Here is a 20,840-nt window from a genome sequence, read left to right as displayed (position 1 = left end):
CCAGGCGGGAAGGACTGCGCTGAAGCGGAAAGGAACGACCTGTCCTGTACACCTCTCCGGTACACCTGTCTTGTACGTCTGTCCTGTACCTGTTTCCCAAAGCAACGGACCCCATAACAATGGCTGTAGATTTCCCAACCTCTTGGCCAGTTGCCCCTCGCTTCTGAAAAGGACTATAAAGGGACCTTCTGAAATAACCGAGTCAGAGATCTCCCCACGGAAAGAAGACGAATCTATTGGCGGAAGACCACGAGGACTTTGTCTCATCCGTTGGTAGCTATTGCCCCTCTTTTTCCCCCTCTCTACTTTGTTTCTCTCTCTCTCTCTCTTACTCTCTTCTATTGCATTACTGCGTTGTGGGCACTTAATAAAGGTGCACTGTTTTGATTAAAACTGAAATCTCTTGTGTCCTTTTACACTCTGAGATCGATAAACGAACCATCACGACCCCCGCTTGCATTAGCGGATCGTGACAGGCAGCGACTGCTAATTTTCCTGTGTTCCGACCTTCACAGGCATATGTGAGCCCATCCGTTCAGAATACTTTTCATTAGTGCAGCCACTGCATACATGTGTTTGCATCAATTTAAATTTGTCTTTGCTCTTAAACTTAATTTGGTCCATAAACAACAAATATCACATGACTATAAGACAAGTTCCCAAATTTGGTACCTAGAAGCATTTTTTTTTTAAAGTGGCATAACATGTCATGTGTACGACAGACCACATCATTGCAAAAAATAAAGACTATAACCCCAACACGCTGAATATGAAACCACGAGCATTTGGAAATCTAGTATATAGCTGTAGTTAGTCAATAAGGCTCCAGAGTCCCATAAACCATTAACCACATAATGGGCAGGGATCAGGGAGAGCTTTCTTCTACACTGCCCAGTCTATGGACTACTGGATTCTAGAAAGTAGTTAATTTTTCTGTGGAAAATCCACAGTGTATCTTGTACAAGACCCTCAGAGACCATTTGTGTTCCATTTCAAAGACCACTTACTACTTCCGCTTTATCTCCTAACACTATTTACTTCCTTGAATCCACGGGAACTCGAGGACATTTTGAGGGGATTTGAACTGATTTCAGTTTTCTTTCTCTCAGGAGATGGTGTGGGTATTGCTTTCTTCCTCTGTAGTAGAGGTTGACACTGACCGCAAATCTCTTACTTGAAATCAAATGCTTACTGTTAGAGCATAATTTAATAGTGCAACAATCCAGTTGACACTTTTCTGCTGCACCCTCCTCATTAAGCCAATGGACACTTTCTCAGGACTATGGTCCTGAATTTCACCAAGGGTGAAATTTGTTAAGGTGTTCTGGTAAAGAGTAGGTGTATTTTTAGAGGTCAGCTTTCAATTTCATGACAAAAAAGCCCACTGGTATTAGAAAAAAATCCTATTTGGAGTCAAAACAATAAAAAATGGAAATAAAGTAAAGCATTTTTTTACATGTGGGTTTTACCCCACATGTTCTCAGTAATGTGAAATTTAAAACATAGTTTTTAGGTGACATCACTTAAATATCAGACTTCAAATATACCAGCACTGGCTTATTGAAATTCCAATGAATAGAGAAGAAACTAGGACCCCAGTCTACCAAAACTTTATGGCACAGGGGGTACTTGTGACTTCCTACTTTGCTCATCCCCAGTCCTGACCAGCCCATTGTTAGGGAAAATTAAAAAATCAGTATCTCATTGATAATTAATACACTATCCTAGCAGCTCAGAACACTTGAGATATTTAATTTCTCAACTCAGAAAGAGAGCATGAAATCACCCCACACAGAAGGAACACCAGAGTTTAAACAAAATACTTACTCTGTGCCACTTTCAACCATTTGCGTTAGGAGGGAAATGCCATCCAGGTTTATAAATTCTTGGGCAAACGTAACATCCCGTGAGTAGTTGGCTAAGTCCTTCAGTGCTTCTAACTTTGCATCCATACTAGAAGACTGGATCCTCTCATGGAGCTGTTGTGCATTTTGAGCCTAAGAGAGAAACAAAACAGACAAAACAAAACCAACAAAACAGCTTTCATTAAAACGAAAACCATGAATAAAATGTCAGTGTAAGCCAGAATAATGGCCATGTTTAATATTAATGATATTTAACACTTCTAAGCTCAGAAAAGATTAAGTAGCTCAAATACAAATTACTTTTGTAAAAGTATATTACTCATATATTACTCCATTACTACCTATAATTATCTGGACTCTTGCAGAATCATTAGCTGAGCAATGGATAGATGTCCTATTGTCTCAGGAAAAACGTAAGCATTACAACAGACAGCCTTTGGCTTGAACAGCTTATGCGTCACATCAATAAAAGCAGAACTGAAAATAAAACAAACTGCATCAGACAATCTCAGTAAAATAATAGTGGCACTTTTTTTCCTGTCAACTCTTACTCAGGTTACACACTTCTCATCACCTTCAGCAACAAAGACCACATACTGCCCTAACCATGTTCCATCAATAGAGACCAACTTCAGATCTTCTGCTCCTTCCTCCCCCTCTTCTTTTGTTCACAGTCAGTGCACTCACATACCCTCCTAACAAGGAGTGTAGGAATAATTACTTCCCACATAATACTATGATATTATCTGTCATACATCTTTTTGTATGTTCAATATCCTTGTGTTATACTATTCTGCCCATTAATGTTTCAAATAGAGGATGAGATAGTGAAATTCAAAATAGACACTGATGATAAAAAGCTAAAGAAATACTTAAATAATGCATATTAAATTGCTTCTCTCTTTAGCCATACAAATACTTTAAAATACATCTCACGTTTTCAATTTGATGCTTTCACTTACCTGAACAGAATACCCAAAAGCTTCAGTTAATAGCTAGCTGATACTTTTTTTAGAAAAATAATCCTCCTCCTTACATATAGAGATATTTGCAAAATTCTGTTTCCTAAAATTCATTTCTTACCTGCACCCAAGGAAAGGTGAATGAGAGGCTATGTGTCATTAGGAAAACAAATGTAAATTCTGCTGAGTTATTTTCTCTGAGATGATGCTTATTCTTTCTCAGCTGGAGAAGACATAGAGAAGAAAAGGCTGTGCTGGCAGACAATTCCTTTTCTGTTCAAGTAATGAATGTACTCTTCACAGAGATGGTCATCTCTGAAGATCAAGATTCTGAGAAAGCAGTCACTTTTAGTGCAAGTGAACATTTAAACAAGGAGCCCAGAAAATAACCAGCACTGTGTTGTTACAGATACAGCTGCCTAGCTACATCACTTTGATTGCTTCAAAAACATGAATAAATTAAGTGTCCCAATGTCCTCCAATATCAGCAAGGTTTATTACTTCTTGTTTTTAGAAAGAAGAATGAATGCATAGTCTCCAGTCAGTATTTGGCCAGAACACATGTGGTAAGGAGAATGTATGGGGGAGAAATGCCTTCTAGTTAGTCTGACTGTGGTTAACATCTTCAGTTAAGACAGAATTGAAAAGAAATGAAAAATCTTTAGTCCTGAGCTTTTTTATGCCATAAGTACAGGGTGATGCAGCCATAGCAGTTACATTACTTATAAAAAGGCAGAATCCAAAATCCAAAAGGTCTTTCTGCCACTAAGTTACCTACTCTATTAATGGATTTGAGTTGTAATGGGGAAACAATGGCTTATACAGTCTCTCTGGAATGGCAAGGTCTATCCAAATGGAAACTGAAAGAATATTCTCTGAAGCTTAAGCAGGTGATAAGGTAAATCATTTGCTGAAGCCCATGGAAGAGGTAAAAATAGATACCTCTTACTTTCTGCTTCCAGGATAACCACAGAACACTTCCCCCAGCCCTTTCCCTTCATCAGAGGGGTGAAGAAAGCTTTGCTAAAGTACTCTTCTATAATCAGCTACAAAAATTCACCACTATTATTACCTGAACCAGAAGTTCAACAGCCAGCTCCTACCTTACCAAACTACCTCCTTCATGGAGCCATTTCTGACTCTGGACTCCCCACTTTTAACATCCCAGAAAGACTCAGAGATGCAAAGCATTCTCAAAATATTACTGTTTCTCTGAATACATGCAATGTATGAATTCCTGCCCAGCTCAGAAAAGAAACACTCTGGAAAACTTCAATACTGCCATGGCAGCTGCATTCCCCTAACTTTGGAAATGATTACTCAAAGTTAACCTTAAGCCTATTAAATCTGTGCACATGGCCTGCCTGCCATAGTTCTTGAAAGTTACCACTCCCACTGTCTGCCTAGTGAAAGAAGTTCTACTGAACTGGAAGTTCTTCCAACTTTCCATGGGAATCCAGTCCTCTAAAAGCTCCCGGATTAAGTGTAAATGAAACAAATGGGAAAGGTGAACAAAACAACTAGTTCAGGGTGACTGAGCAGCTCTCCTGAGCTGCTCAACCAATAAGCCTGAGTGGGGAAACCTTGGGCAGCAGAGCTGAGGCCAAACAGGTGGGGACTGTAATTGCCTGTGTAGCCCAATAGCAAGCAAGAAAAGTATGTGAGTAGAGCCAGGAGAACATCCTCCTCCAAACCCCTTCACAACACACTATGCTGTGTAAACAATGCTTTGTCTTCATACATATTGACAACAGATTATTTATGGTCAGGTTCACCTTTCCTCTTGAGGACAGAGTCCCGCCCCCAGCAGAAACACCTGGGGGTGGTGAACTGCTGCTGTCAGCCAGACTTCCATTACACATGTATCCATACCAAGCATGGAAAGAGCTAACCCTCCCACTCACCAAACCCGAGAACACCAGGACAGGGACATACATTAGCAGCTCACCTACACTGCACAACAGCAGCATGAGCAGGACCAGCCTATCAACTGAGATATGTTAATCCTCTTTCCTCTACAGTCAGTGAGAGCTTTGAAAGTCACCAGACTAAAACCAAAATATTATCTTAGATCAGAGACAGCTTGGAACCCTCTACAGAGCACAAAAATCCATGCTACAAAAGTGGTTCAGCCATGTTTTAAGCACATAAAAGACTGCTTACTAACATCATCGGCTTTACCTGACTATGCCAATGTTCCATCAGCAAAGTTTATACACAGTTGCAGTTTTTTTACATGAAACAAGTTTTGCACTGGATCAAATAAACCTTGCTCCTTCTACTCTCAGAAGAGGAACAGACAAATGACAGAAGAGATCTTGATTAAAGAGGTAAACATATATTTGTCTCAGCAAGAGTGCTGGCACATGTCTCACTGGAAACATGGACAGAAGTCATATTGTCTGTTGTCATCCCCAAGTGCCTGATGGGTGAAAATATTGCCTTGGTTAACACCATGCAGTTCTCACAAGCCTTCTAATTCTTGTTGCCATAGCACTCATACATGCTTATGCAATGTACAGCTCACTTATGAGCACATTAAAAAATGAAACCCAGATGAAATATGCTCTGAGTACTTACCAGGGAGCTATTTTAATGATTTACAAGCCATCAGTGGATGGACAGAGAGCACAGCTCATTAAAGCAATAGCAGAGCTGGCTGCCATGTCTGCATTCCTACTGAAATATCATTCAGGTAAGAATAAATATAAATATATAAACCTTTGCAACTGAGAGTCATTAGAAGGAATTAACAGAAATATGGCTGCCCAAGTAAATGAAAGGCAGAATTAACTGCTCTCCTCGGAAGGAAGGAAGGAAGGAAGGAAGGAAGGAAGGAAGATGGGAAGCTTGTAAAACATGTGCTATTGAAGTCCCAGCATTTCAAAAGGCTGTCAAGTGGCATAAGCCGCATGTCTAGTCTTAAATGACTTGCTCCAAGGACATCCAGAAAGGTCACCCTTAGGGAGTAGCAGTGCTTAAAAGGAGCAGCTTGATGAGATTGTCAGCTTAAAGAGAAAACTAACAACCTAAATCCAGGATGTGACTTTCTTAGAGACTCAAATAGCCATTTGGAGGTTAAGAATCCCAAGATTGTCCTAACAAGGGATTCTGCTGATCAAATTATCATTTCTTTGCCACTATGTTGTTCAAAATTTGAAAGCAACTTATTAACCAGGCATATGCAGGGCTTCTGTACAGAATACAAAATACAGGGAGTAAGGACAAGAGGGAGGGCATAGATACAAATGAAAATATCCGCTATCAAACTTGAATGTGCTATGGAAGAAAGTTGGACCATTGATTTAAATTGCTGTATGTAATCAGTTGTCTTCTTTATCCTTTGCAAAAAGCAAATAAAGTAAGAGTATTGTGATCTTCCTTGTAGATTTAGTCACATTAGTCAACATACAACTAGAAAAAGGGCATACAGACCCTCAGTAACTACCAAACAGGTGCATTTCTGTGGTTTAATTTCAATCATTCAATGTTGAAACACCATGGTGGCTTAAACTGCTGTCTTTTCCTGGATTTTTATTTCACCTATAACTGCATATATGCCAGAGAGCAATGAGGGAGTGGATACATGACATCATCATAAACATACAGATTCAGCAGACCCACCAAGGCTGACTAGCATCTGATGCCAGATAAGCAATGAGATTCTATTTTAATTAGTACATTAATGGTTAACATTTTTTACATGAACACTGAAGCACAGTTTCTACATCTAAAGCCCTGTACAGATGTGATACATGGAGAAGTCCTACAGAATGAATACAGGCAATTAAGGAGGCAGTAAGAGGGAAATGGTTACCTCTAGAGTCTTTCACTCAACCAATGACAAAAGCATTACAGATGCATAGCCACATGTATTACATAATAAGTAAGTTTAATAATAATATAATAATAAAATAAGTTTATGCAATCAGTAGCCACTTCTCGATGCTTTATATGCCTTTTTTTCTTCTAGCTGCATTTGAAACAATCTCTTCCACTTACTATTCAAAATAGGCCTTTCGAAACCTGAACATATCAGATTAAACCTTTATCTAGAAAAAGACAAACCCCAACTCCACTTCTCAAATCTACTATGAGCAGATAAATGTAGAAGTGGCTAATTGACCCCCATGGTCAGTGCTTCTGGTATCAATTAGCAACTAATTCTCCATTGCATGATAAACATAATCACAATCACAGGCTAGAACTGCAAAAAGTTATGCATTTACAGAACTTCAAATATATGTTCAAGCAATTGTAGATTAAATATTATAAACTGGATCCTCAAACTTTTGCTTAGAGGATTCAGATGTATAAGCAGAAATAGGTTAAAAAAACTCTTTACACTTTCTTGTCTGTTTAGATCACATGTAAATAAAAAAAAATATGTTCCTCATATCTGTAGAAGCATTCAGAGAAAATATTATGATGACTTGTATTAAAAACCTTTATTTACATGATCATTCATGCTACAAATTCTAATACATCTGCCTACAAACTTACAGGTTTGAGTACTCAACTGGGGATTAAAAAAATAAACATGTGACAAAAGCAAATGATCAGCCCCCATAAATACCACATCAGAAAAACCCCTTTACCTCAGGGTTTAAGGTATATAGTTCATGACCAAGGCTCTTTTTGTTAGTGCCCAAGAAGCCACTTTTAATAAACAGTAAGTGCTCAAATAATTAGTTATGTTTGAAAACCATTAAATTTAAAAAACAATGCCAGTTCCTTCAATTTAATTTTCCCAGTATTTTAGCACCTTTTTAAAATGATTAATCATTTGAAGGAGGATTTGCAGGATCTGATTGAAGGAATCCTGCAGTTGCACACGCTAAAAGGTTGGACTTCGCTTGCTGCATTGCAGGACACAAAAGTCCTTTCAGATCAGCCTTACACTTGGGAGAAATTACAGCTCATTTATACACCTACCCACCATGCACTGGAATATGGTTATCACAAAAGAGACAGTAGCAATACAGCATTTCAACTGTCACATATGTTCAAATACAAAGAAATGTTGCATAAGAAACTTTTCATGAGTCCCTTCAGAAATGCAAATGGACAAAGGGGGAAAACAGGTCACAGAAAACTGCAAAAACACACAATAGCCCAAAGAATTATGGTAAGAAAGATGATAGGAGAGGTTAAAATAAATAAGAAAGATGATATAGGAACAAAGATAATATGAGAGAAATTCAATCTGCACTCAAGTTACCTAGGAAACAGAGTGTCTGTGTGGTGAGCGGTTTATAGAGGAAAAAAAATAGCATTGTTTAGAAAAAAACAGTCTTTCAGAGAATCTCACAAACTTAGCAAACAGGCCTACAGAAACAAAGAAGCAGTTCACATTCCCACCAGGCCTAACAACTGGCGTTTGCAAACTTTTAACTCAAAGAAATTTAAAATAGGCACATTGTAAATCTCTCAAGGCAAGCATTTATAATGGATTTAGCAGCACACCATAACTGCAGTTCTACCCTTGCAGTATTAACAATGGTTTTCAGATAAAGGTCCTGTGTAGGCACACAAAATAATCTAAATTCGAGATTAGAAAACAGAAAGTATTTAGCATTTATGTTCATGGAGTTAGATTTCAAATCCTCATTTAAAAAAAGTCAACCCAAAAATGCTGGTTTACTATTTCTAGATAACACTACCTTTCTTTTCTCTCTCTTTTTAATCTTTAACAGTACCTACTCTGGGTGCATGAGCAATAAATAATTGGAGGCTAATGACAACAAAACTCAAAAAGATTGCATTTCATCCTTCTCACCTAATTTTCTCTGACTCAGGCCATGCAAATGTAAAGGGTGCAGCCAGACTACTGGCTGTCAAGGTAATAAGCTGCATAAAAATTAAGGACTAAAAAAGCATTTTAAGTTCATGCAGCCTTCAGAACTGGTCAACACAACTCCTCTCAATTCTTCAAGGAAAAAGGTTTCCTCAAAAAGCCTGTGAAGTTCAGGACAGGTTTTTTTTTTTTCTCCCACAACAGCCAGGAAGTAGGCAGCTCAGGCCTCTGAAACTACAGGGACACATCCCAGAAACGGCATAATCCATATGTGGCTTCTCTTCATTTCTCTCAATCTTTCTCTCCTTTCCTAATTCCTCCACCTTTTCATAAAGCTTTTTTTTTTTTTTTTTTGAGTATGATTTTGGTTTTTTGGGGGAAGAGGAAAGATAGTTTCAGCTTTATCCTGTTGTAGGACAGAAAAAACAGAGGGGGTGGGGGGAATTCAGAATCTTAATGTTTTCACATGATGAGAAAAACATTTCTCACCCAGCACTAACAGCTAGGAAAAGCATCCTTCCCATTTTGTAGAAGTGTATCATGCAGCCTGTTCTTCACATTATCTCTTCCAACTACTGTTGCTTTCATACAGAATTTCAGAGGGAATATGGAAACAGATTGCCTGTTAGCTTTTCAGGGTAAACTACAAGCATTGTGTGGGTCAGCAGTTTAAGAACCACAGCTTGGAGGCCTGAAATCTATCTATTTCAGGTACTGCTATGATGACCACTTCGACAATACCTTAAAAAGCAAAGAGACTATTGTAGGGTGGGGACATGCAAAACTTCATTTTATATCTATTTAAAGAATACAAATACTTGCTAATCTGACAAAAAACAATCCATTCCTTCAAAACCTCCTTCCAAGATACCTCTCTGATTCTGGAAAAAGTTAACAAAAAATTTTAAAACATCGGGAAGTGTGAAAATAAGCATACTTATTTTTCAGGCATAAATATCACTACCAGTTCAGGCATAAATATCACTGCTGGAGAATAGAGAGGAGACCAGCCTTCTATCTTAAAACAGGACAGCTGAGTCACTCATAACTGCAAGCCAGTGCCAGAGTGGTCCATAATTTGTTAGGTAACAAGTAATATCTCAATTCCTAAGGACTCCTGTCTTGGTTAACTGACCCTAAAGCAAACCCCCAAAGAAACAGGACAAGCAGATGATAGTCCTATGCAAAGCCTCACCTTCCTGACTGTTGGGAGTAGCAGAAAGTGTTACACACCCAAGATTTGTCTTTTGTGTTTGTAGGTCACATTTCCAATTGCACAAGTGATCATGAAGCCAGCCAGCCATCCATCTCCACAGATCAGTCACAGCACAGCCTCTCTTCAGTGAGGCTGCATGGTGCAACTGGTTGTGGATTTTGAGATGGGAGGATTCCATGGGTTGTCTTATGTGGTTATTCCACGTTGTGGTTGCACGAAAGAATGATGCAGTGCATTTGGACTATGTTGGTTCTTGATGAACCACATATGTTGTTTTGATTTCAAGAGATCCCAAGTCTGGGCAGTACTGGAGTGGGTATTTGTTCTTAAGAAGTCCCAAAGGTTAGAAGGAGCTGGTGCTGGGGCTGTCTGTTTCTGAGGAATTTCCATCAGATGGGGTTGACTCCACCAGGAAGTAGTTTTCCCATGGACAAGGCTGTTTTGGTGATATATGCCAAGAGACTCTGGAGCGACAAAGACACTGACAGAGCCATGGTCTTAAACTGCTGCTTATTTTTTTTTTTTTTCTGTCTATAAAGCTTCATATATAGTGACCACTGAAAAAGATGATGAAGAGTAATGGAAACCACTTGTCGTTGCCCAGCTGGCTGCTGAGAAGTGCGTTCTGTTGAGAAGCTGGGTGGCAGAGTTTGGCCATAAGAATGCTTTGAATCTGCAGAAGCTAGAACACCACCACGAAGAGGTAAACCATTTTAATGGCACACTAACTACATTTGTCAGAGAGGAAATGGGATTGCTGCTGCCTTAGACATATATCTTCCAGGACTAATAGTGGCTTTCAGCATGTGGCAGCAGTACTGCTCAACTCAGCAGGAAAACAGGCCATTACAGGGCAACCAGCAACTCTGCCGTGCTTTTCAGGAGCTGGCAATGAGATGGTGTGGGAGGAAAAAAACCCCAACAACAAAGAAACCCCAGAAAAATCTCAACATTACAGTTGCTACTCACTCAACACAAACCCAGAGATCAGGAAAGCTCTGACCTGAGCCACCCAGCAGAGCTCTCCATGATTCAAATCCCTGACCTTCCACCTGGCTTTGAGTTCTGAGGCAGAAAAAGAGCAACTTGAGTGAGGCTGCAATATCAGCAGGGAAGCAGGGGTGGTTTGGATGCGAAAGGTGTTCCTGGTGGAAGTGAGACACAAAAAACCCACCCAGTTGTGCCAACAGTATCACCAAATGTCACTTAGAGTTATTACCCCTGCCTCCATAACTCATAACCTTTGCTCCTGGAGGATTGTGGGATACATTGTGGATAAAGCTTGAAAGTACACACATTAGTTCACAGCAATTTACTAATTGAATCTTCACTTTGAAGGAAGAGAAGAACAGAACAGTGACTCACTGGAGATGCTGTTAATCGAAGGATGGTTCCATTTTTTATTTCATTACGATTCTGAAAGAGAAAAATCCAAAGGTTTTACTTAAGACTTGCTCACATAAGAAGATGAAGCATGCATTGAGCAGAATGTCATGCTAAACCTGCAACAGTGCTTTCCCCGTCTGCATGCAAAACTTCCCTCTTTCAGATGTAAGCTAGCATCTATTTTCCTCACTGAGGCATGCAACATTAGCTTCAACAAATCAGTTGAATTCACAAGACACTTAACCAACCTGAACTCTTTCAAGAATGACTTCATGTTTTTCAAAATTTAGCTTCCACTGGCAACTTCTAAATATTTTTTTGAAATATGCTGTCCATGGCGTCCGGCTCTGGCATTGTACATACTTGAGGAGTTCGTAAGTTTGCTGAAACCTGTCATTAAGCATCTGCAGGATTTAGAATTCATCCCACTGGCTCTTTATTTTCTATAACAAGAACATGCTGACTTAAACCACTGGAACCTACCCACTGAGCTCTGCCACCACGACTTTGCATTCTCCCTCCAAGTAAAAAAAGCATTGCTGTTAGCAGTGTAAAGTTCAAACATGTCATAAGTCCTTCTCTTTGCCTGGCTGTCAGAAAGAGAGGGCATTAAACATTTTCTTTTGGTTAAGCTCACATTGCCATGGCGTAAGCTGTGGTGTACACTTACAGCATCCTTACGACTTTGTGGTCAAAGCCCACGTGCACGGTCTCCCCCTGTGGTGTGTGTAGGGGAGCCTCCCCTTTTTCAACAACTACCTCCCGTTCACTACAGGGTAGGAGAATAGGTACCTACAGCAGTGAACATACTGACAGGTATTGACTGTGTGGAGCACAATGCCAGTCATGGTTCAGTAGCTTGCTCATGGGCTGACACCCTAATCTGTCAAAGGAATTGGAGGAATCCCTAACAGTTTGAGAGAGAAGAGCTAATTTTGTACTGAAGACCACGTTGCAGGCTTTCTGCAGACTGGTGTTTAGCCAAGAAAAAATATGAAGGTGTATTTCTCCTCAGACAGTTTTTCCCAAATTTATTTCATCCTTCTTGTTCCCATTATGATACATCTCAAATCCAAAATGCTAAAAAACAGATAAATCTTGCCTGAAACCAGGTCAAGTAGCCCCAAAATAAAACTCCAGTACATTGTCTCATTCTTGATATCCAAGTCGTCTGTGGGATTGGTTCTAGCTACCTCCAAGATCCTTAAAGATCACTTTCCACCCACAAAGACTTCTTCACTCTAACTGAAATAATTGAAGTGCCAGACAACACAGGGGGTACAAGAGAGAAGCTTTCTCACAGCATCTTTGCCTACATATGTAGCAACTCTCCTCAGCCCTCAGCTGTCTCCTCCTGCCAGAACAGTCTCAGGGAGGCCAGCCAGGCTATACTCAAAAGAGGGGCAAAGAAGGGTGAGCAGCTAAGTAGTGGGTGACTTCCCACAGCACTGTCAAAGTGCCAGATTTTCTCCACTTGCAGTGAAACAGCACCAGACCCAGCTACATTTCATCATGTCTAAGGAATCTGTGTGAAGTGGCCATAGTGCATTTGTGTGGTTGAATCTCAATCAGTGCTGAAACAAACTCACTTCACAAACAGTTGTGGTTGCTTAAACTCTTACCACCTCCTGGATTTGTGGAGCTGAATAAAAGTAATTGCTTTGGGACAGACAATTAGCATAGGCTAAATCTACCTCCATCAGCAGCTTAGACTAAGCTACTGCACCTCAGCTGCATTAGGCCAGAGCGGGTACATGTACACATGCACAAGGTTCCATCAGCTTTGGTTGGCAGGCAGCAAATTCCAGCATGCAACAATATGAAAACCAGGGAATCAACAAGATTTAAACAACTTGAACTACATTAATCACATTCAGAATTTAAAGTTCACTGACATCTTTATAAAAACATTGGAGCTTAGAAGTAGACTGTTCCTAAACATAAATAAGGGCACACATAGAGGCTTATTTTTTTAAGCAGCAAAACTTTAGGCCTAAAGTTTCTCATGTTTCCTGCTGCAATTAACATGAACAAATGAGTACAAACGAGTTTGTGGTTTGTTTGTGACATGTTACTTCATCTAGGCCACAAGAAGTATCTCTGCAAACACTCCTAGTCCACTGCAAACGAGAGGTACTGAGCATAGCATGAGAAGGTTATATGGTGATCTCCAGAGACTTGAGGAGGAACAGAGGAAACACAGAGGAACACAAAGAGTACATAAAAGCATCACTGAACTCCATTTTCTTTGGAGTCTTTCTGTTTAATCATCAAGATGAATCTAAAACACCAAAGCTTTCAGACTCAAAAGTGTAATGCTTGTCAGAACCCACAACACACAAGCCCATGGACCTTTCATCATGTCCAGCTCAGCACAAGGTGTGTATGTCTGTCCTATACTTTAAATTCAATCATTGTATCACAACAGAGAGAGAGAGAGCTCATCTTCAACTCCTGGTTTAGAATAAGGCTTAAGGAAAACTGCTCACACCTTATCTCTGAAAGCATTCAAAGCATAAAGTCTCTAGCACAGCAAGCTAGCCAAAATTTGAAAAAGGTTAGCAGTTACACAATAAAAAAAATCACTTTTGCTTATCCATTCTAAATATTGGCTTAATCACATACCAGGAAACAGCATGTAAGAGTCCAATTAAGCCAAGAGGCTTTCCTACATTAACTGTGTGATGCAGTAGTCAGCATGCCAGTTAATTTTAATTGTAACATTTACACACAGTTAATCCGCTTAGTATTAGGGATAGCATCCTGTGGATTTCTTTTCCAGGATAACAGAACATCATTACAGCAGCCCAGCTTTGGCAGACATACTTATAAGCATCACTCCTACTCAGGACAGAACTCATTCCCACCTATGGTAGAAAAATAATAAAAAAAAAAAGACAAGAACAGGACAAAAAAAAATAAAAAAAACCCCTCTTCCAAGATATTCCCAACCCGTTTGTCAAGTGTACATGAGGTTGGTAGGTTAGTGGTGTTGATCTGTGTTAGAAAAGCTTAATCCTGAGCAGGGAAGGAACCAGTGAAATGGTACCATCCAAAATGTCCCTAAAATCTCTGTAACAGGAAAATAGATCTGTTATAAATGTTATCTAGGACAAAGACAGCAGTTATATCAAGGATACAAATGAGCCCCATCTGAAATATTTTATCTAGCAAGATATGATATATCACAAGATGATTTCTGTCTAATTGAGTAGGTAATATTTCCAAGATGTGCTTTCAATCAGACTAAATACTTTCATGAAGACACACAAAGAGCAGAACACAGCAGGAAGTAGAGGATACCTGGAAAGTTCATCTTGCATTCAGATTTTAGGACCCTCTGCCTTCTAACTTCACCAGCTGGAGCAATGTGAACCTACATGACTATAAATGCTTCAGAAGGCAGGAGAAGCAAGGAAGGAGAGGCAGTGGGGTAGCCCTGTATGTCAGAGAGTTTTCCTTTCTCATAGAAGTAAGGAAGAACTACTAGCCTGGAATTCTGGAGGGGAAATTTGTGCCTGTTTAGGAGCCTGGTTGACAGAACCCATTGGGAGGCAGTCCTGAGCAGCAAAGGAGTCCAGGAAGGCTGCATATCCTGCATGAAGGAAATCTTGAAAGCTCAGCAGCAGGCCAATGCTAGACAAGCAGTGGGAAAGACCAGCCTGGCTGAGCACAAACCTTTGGTTGGAACTCAGGAAAAAGAGGAGATATTATGACCTTTGGAAAAAGGAGCAGCACACTCAGGAGGGCCACAGGAGTGTTGTGAGGTTATGCAGGGAGAAAATTAGAAGGGCCAAAGCTCAGCTAGAAGTTAATCCGGCTACTGCTGGAAAACATAATAAAACATCTTTCTATAAACATATTAGGAACAAAAGGAAGGCTAGGGAGAATATCCATCAGATGAGATTAGCTTGGTAAGAAAGCGCAAGGAGCTAAGAACAGCAACACTGGGAGTTCAATGCCCATATGGGCCATTCACGTAAGAGTTGGACTTGATGATACTTGTGGGTCCCTTCCAACAGAGAATATCCTGTGATCTGGATGTGAGGGAACACGTAAGTCACAAAGGATGAGGAAGAGGCTGAGGTACTTAATTCCTTCTTTCCTCAGTCTTTAATGGCAACACCAGTTGTTCTCGGGATACCCAGTCCCCTGCACTGGAAGACAGAGACGAGGAGAGGATTGCAATCCCCATTATCGAAGGGGAAATGCTACACCATTTAGACACACTGTCTATGGGGCTGGATGGAAATTACCCAAGGACACTGAGGAAGCTGGTGGCAGTACTCACCAAGACACTTTCAAGCACTGATCAACAGTCCTGGCTAACTGGGGAAGTCCCAGCTGACTGGAGATTAGCAGATGTGATGCCCATCTACAAGAGGGGCTAGAAGGAGGATGTGGGCACCTCCAGGCCTGTCAGTCTGACCTCAGTGCCAGGGAAAGTCATAGAACAGATCACCTTGAGTGACATCATGAGGCACATACAGGACTACCAGATGATTAGGCCCAGCCAGAAGGGGTTTATGAAAGGCACGTCCTGCTAGACTAACCTGGTCTCCTATGACAAAGTGGCCTGATCAGTGGATGAGGGAAAGGCTGCGGATGTTGTTCACCTGGACTTTAGTAAAGCCTTTGACACTGTCTCCCACAGCATTCTCCTGGAGAAACTGGCTGCTCATGGCTTGGACAGGTGCATTGCTTGCTGGGTAAAAAACTGGTTTGATTGCCAATCCCAAAAGGTGATGATGAGCGGAGGTACATTCAGCTGGTTACATCTAGCAGCTGGTCATCACTGGTGTTCCCCAGGGCTCAGAAAGGTGGAGGTCAGTCTCTTTTAAGTAACAATCAATAGGATAAGAGGAAATGGCATCAGGTTGCACCAGGGGTGTTTTAGATTGGATAGTAGGAAAAAATTCTTCACAGAAAGTTTTGCCAAGCACTGGAACAGGCTGCCCAGGGAAGTGGTTGAGTCACTATCCTTGGAAGCATTTAAAAGATGTGGCACTTGGGAACACAATTTATTGGTGGACTTGGCAGTGCTGGGTTAGTGGTTGGACTTGATTATCTTAGAAGGTCTTTCCCAACATAAACAAGTCTATGCTTCTATGACTATCTGCCACCAGATTCTGTTTAGTCTCAAAGCACTGCTTTTCTGTGCCCTAGACTACTTTGTCCAAAACACATGCAGGGGACTTGCAGAGATTTGCGTCTAGAAAGCAGGCCTCAAGCATTAGCAGAGTCCACCAAACCATGCAGAGGGATGAAGGTAAACAAATTCACTTTAAAAAAACCCTATCAAAATAGTGAAGCTATTTATTCAGAGATTTGCTGCAGTGACATTGGAAAATTTATCAGGTAAAATAGTTTATTTTGCCACACATTTGTCTTATTATTTTAATGATCTCTTATACTCAACATTCAGCTCACTTTAACTGGTTGGAATGGAATGTTTTCTTAACATATTTGAGGAAGACCTAGAAACATTGGTTCCCATGGTTATAGCTCACTCAGCCTATTCTTTAACCTTGACCAAACAGCTTTCTTCATACTTCTCTAACCACCCTAGAGAATAACAGCCTAGAAATCTAAAATTCTTCTTGTGTTTATTACCTTTAGTAATTGATTCATTCCGATTTCCATACTGCTGTTATTTTGTTACACATTCCCCCAAATGGACACAACGACAGAAAATTAGAGCTGTGAAATACACTTTAAGTTAACGACTCCATTACATTTCCACAAGGATGAGTTGGTGCAAGTTGTAAATAAGGAAAAAATGACTCAAAATATTTGAGTTATAGAGTTCATGACTAAGTTATCCACTCAGGAAAGAGAAGCAAAGTCCTTGCTGGCAGATCTCCCTTAAAGCACTGATTCAATGTGCTACAGGATCCCGTAAACACTGGGTGTCATCAGAGGTGGCACTGGGAATAAGACAGAGGGTGTCACTTTGCCACAGCACAGTAACTTCACGTACCCACATACAGGGCACTGAGGGCAGCTTTGATCTTCACATCTTAGGAAGGACACAGTAGTTTCTGAGAAAATGCAGAGAAAGGCAAGTGTCCAATGGGCTTCAGCAGTTGCCTCAAAGGCAGGGTCTCCTCAGTTTGGAGGGACAAAGGACACAAAGAAAGAATGTAGTGGACAACCAGAATGCAGAACTGTTTTTATGAAACCCTGCAGTATAAGAACTTTGGGGTACTTGAAATCAGTAGGGGATCAATTTAAAGCAGATAAAGAATACCCTTTTCATTCAGAAGGCAGTAAACTCTTCAAACTTGCTGTCAGGAGTTATATAAGCAGGCCATATCAGCAGGTTCAACAAGAGATGAAAGAGTGGCATGGCCTTTATGCAGGATATTAAAAAGACTAAGTGTAGATGTAGCCTCCAACACCTGTAGTACAACAAATGGGAACACTGAGGAAGCATAAAGACTGAAAGCCATCATCAGATCAGTGCCCTGAACAGCATTTGCTACTGCTAGAGACTCTGAGAGACAGATTATGAGATGAGATTTCATTTGGCTGACTTGGTAGGGAATTTCTTATATTTATTTTTAGTCACCAAAATACTTAATAAGATGTAAGCTAAGTTATACAGGTAATTACCAATATTGTACTCTTTGGCATGACAGAATTGTAATGTTTTAGAAGAAATACTGATGCAATTAATCTTGTGATAAAATTTCTTTTCTGGGAAGCTGTTGAAAAGAAGGGAAAATGTCTTCTGGTTTTTCATGTTATAATTTGATGATAACATTTTCCTGAAAAAATGAAGTAGTTTGTCTGAAGTTTCTAAAAAGAGGACATTTTCTTCATGCTATTTGTCTGTCTCTATTCAAGGATTACAGTAGTAAATAAACCAAGTTAGACCAGTGGTGCAGTTTCAGGCTGTACCTTAGCCAGTGCAATTCTACAGCCCACAAGATGCACAGTTCTGCACATATCCCTCCAGTGTGTGGGTTCCCAACTCTTCCCTTACATCAGATCTTCCAACAGGCAGCAGCACAGTCAACCACCTGACCTTACGAAAGATAACACTTCCTCTCCCCTTCATTCACAAAAAGGAGAATAAAAACTATTCCAGAGTCCAGAGTTTTCTTTTGGCAGATCTGTGACTTGAACAAGCTCACCGTCCAGCAGCAGTCACTAGGATGTTAGTGAAGCAAAAACAAGGAAGGAAGAAACAGAGTAGAAAAAGAAACTCAACTACCTTTTCCTCCAGCAACCCAAAGTAATACCAGCTTGACCGCCACTTAAACCACATCCTAAGAAAAAGACCAAACTTTGCATCATCTACCCATCTGCAAGTGAACTGATCTACAAGGATAACATTACCAGGCACTACTTGTTCTGCAGAGCAGCAGTGGTATTACACTTCAAGCAGATATCCTTCTGACACTTTAGAAGAAGTTACACACAAGTTATTTTTAACCTGGATCAGTTCCCCAATTCAAGCAACCACACAGACACACAGCACAGTTGTACCAATAACACGGAAGAGGTGGGCCCATGACAAGCAGCCCTATCATCCTCTGATAAGTGAACGTAAGAGCTGCACCCTGAAAAATAAACATCAGGAAATGACTGACCCAGCTGTGCTCATACTATTATTAGTAAGATATCCCAAGTAAAATAATCCCAAGTAAGGATTATCAAACTGAAGTCAGCTCTTCAGCACAGGTCACCCACCACATTCGCTCATAGCACCCCTGAGGGGTCAGCACAGGAGCAGTGGCTGCTTAAGCAGATGCTTAAAGAACAGCTGAATACTGAAGCCAAGACTGTGGCTCACAGTCACTTTTGCCAAATCAAAGCATGGTTTGCTACCATAGAGTCTTGCTTTCAACATCTTGCTCATTCCTACTATTGTTATATGTGGCATAAACAGTTGTATCAGTCAACAAGGGAACTAAACCAGATGAAACCATTTTGGGGTTTGGCTGGTTTGCACAGTAGAAGACAGGAATAAGCAGTATAGTATAGGCAGGAAAGCAGGCCAGCTCATTTTGCAAGCACCACATTTGGAACCACAACACCGAGACTTGTTTAAGGGAAAGCCTGCAGGTGTTTGGGCTTCTCTAGGACATACATCCCACTCCTACACCCTTCCTGTGCCCCTCCTCTCACCCACAGAAGGACTATGGGTAGAACATCCCATTTCCATTTTTCACTACATTTGGAGTCTGACAAATTTTGTTCTATGTCAGCTTAACCCAGTTCCAGAAACAACTGAGGGACAGCTCACAGCTCTTAAAAAAAGCAAAGTTCCATTCTTCTTCCTACCCTTCCTTTACTTCTTTCTTGTCTACAGGCTATTCCTGGACACGACTGAAGAGTCCTGCCTCATCCCTGCATCAGATCAAGCAGCCTTTTTCTTAAGCAAATTTAATGAGTTAAAGTGGAACAAAATGGCACAAAACAATTCCCCCCTTGCCACCACCTTCAAAAATTGTCAACAACAACAAAAAAAACAACAACAAAAAAACCAACCAAACAAACAAAAAAAAAGTAGCAAGATCTCCTGGGGAAAAGAAATCAAAATGACCCTCTTTCAGCACTGACCTGTTATGTCTGTTCACTGCACTTTGGAAAACTACCCATTCAAACAGGTTGTTCCTTAAGTATAAAGATGAATTAAGGAGTATTTTTCTGTTGGCCAAACCTTACACAGAACTGTTTGCTATCAGCAGAATCCAAACAGTTGTACTGTACCCCTGGTATGCCACCTATCTTCAGGTGCTGTAACAGAAAGCCAAATCTTTTCAGAGACTTTCCTCTCTAGTGGTTGCTTGTGCAGCAAAATTATAAACTTAATTCAAGAAAATATCTATACAGCCTTTTAAAAAAAAAGAACACTTGATCCATCTCCTCAGCCTTGATGTGGAACTAAGGAACTGAAGATTATCATAACAAATATATTAAAAGGAAACAAGCAGAAGAATTAAGCTGTTTGTGCTGGGGCCAGGAATTATAACAGGTCAACAGCACATAATTATTTTCCTTGGAAAATTTAGTATAGACCAAAAGTTCTACAAAAAGAGTCCTAAGAGAACTAAAAGAAGGATAACCATTACCACTGTTCTTGAAATCAGCAGGAATGAAGGAGGATTGAAAGTGATTTAATATATGGATACGCAAGTTTTACCTGTGTTCATTTGAAAAATATACTGGTGTCCACTCGATTTTACTGGAGTCTACAGGGCAGTGTTACCAGCATCCATCAAGCAGGCAGGATCACGGCCACTCAGATGCCATGCGCTGCCCTTACTGTAGGGAATTTCTTCAGGGCTCTGCAGATTTCCCCAAATGGTAAGAAATTTGTGAATATGAGGGGAATACCACATCTCAGAGGTGGCAAAGGGAAAGTTGGGCATGGTTTGATCCAGGTCAAACCTGCAATCTGCCATTTATGTAGCACTATTAACAAATGTATTATCAGGAGTAGCGTAAAATGGAAAATGAAACAGCACACTTAATACATTTCTCCAATTTCCAGCCTTCATGCTACTTCTCATTCTCAGCTGCTTAAGAAGCACCAGGTCCTTCGGTGAATCAGAAACCTTCACTATTAAGAATGTTTACTTTCAACTCACTGAAATTCAATT

The 20,840-nt window shown here is 40.3% G+C and overlaps 1 protein-coding gene across 4 annotated transcripts in view; it reads right to left on the bottom strand.

Moving 5' to 3' along the window:
* ELMO1 (engulfment and cell motility 1) overlaps positions 1-20,840 on the bottom strand; it is a 305,383-nt gene that overhangs the window by 216,594 nt on the left and 67,949 nt on the right. For 3 of the 4 annotated variants that reach the window (XM_042042860.1, XM_042042859.1, XM_042042861.1), the window contains 2 exons: positions 11,206-11,256; positions 1,828-1,997 (listed from right to left, as the gene is read on the bottom strand). In XM_042042860.1, the coding sequence (XP_041898794.1) occupies positions 1,828-1,997; positions 11,206-11,256 (221 nt within the window). The remainder of the gene's footprint in view (positions 1-1,827; positions 1,998-11,205; positions 11,257-20,840) is intronic. The other variant, XM_042042862.1, reaches the window with a different exon arrangement.

Source organism: Corvus kubaryi, unplaced genomic scaffold, assembly GCF_017639235.1.
Source record: "Corvus kubaryi isolate FWS band 111438036 unplaced genomic scaffold, C.kubaryi_AGA036_p1.0 37398, whole genome shotgun sequence".
NCBI classification, from domain to species: domain Eukaryota; kingdom Metazoa; phylum Chordata; class Aves; order Passeriformes; family Corvidae; genus Corvus; species Corvus kubaryi.
Note: the sequence above shows the minus strand (reverse complement) of the source record. Positions and strands in the feature narration are given on the sequence as shown.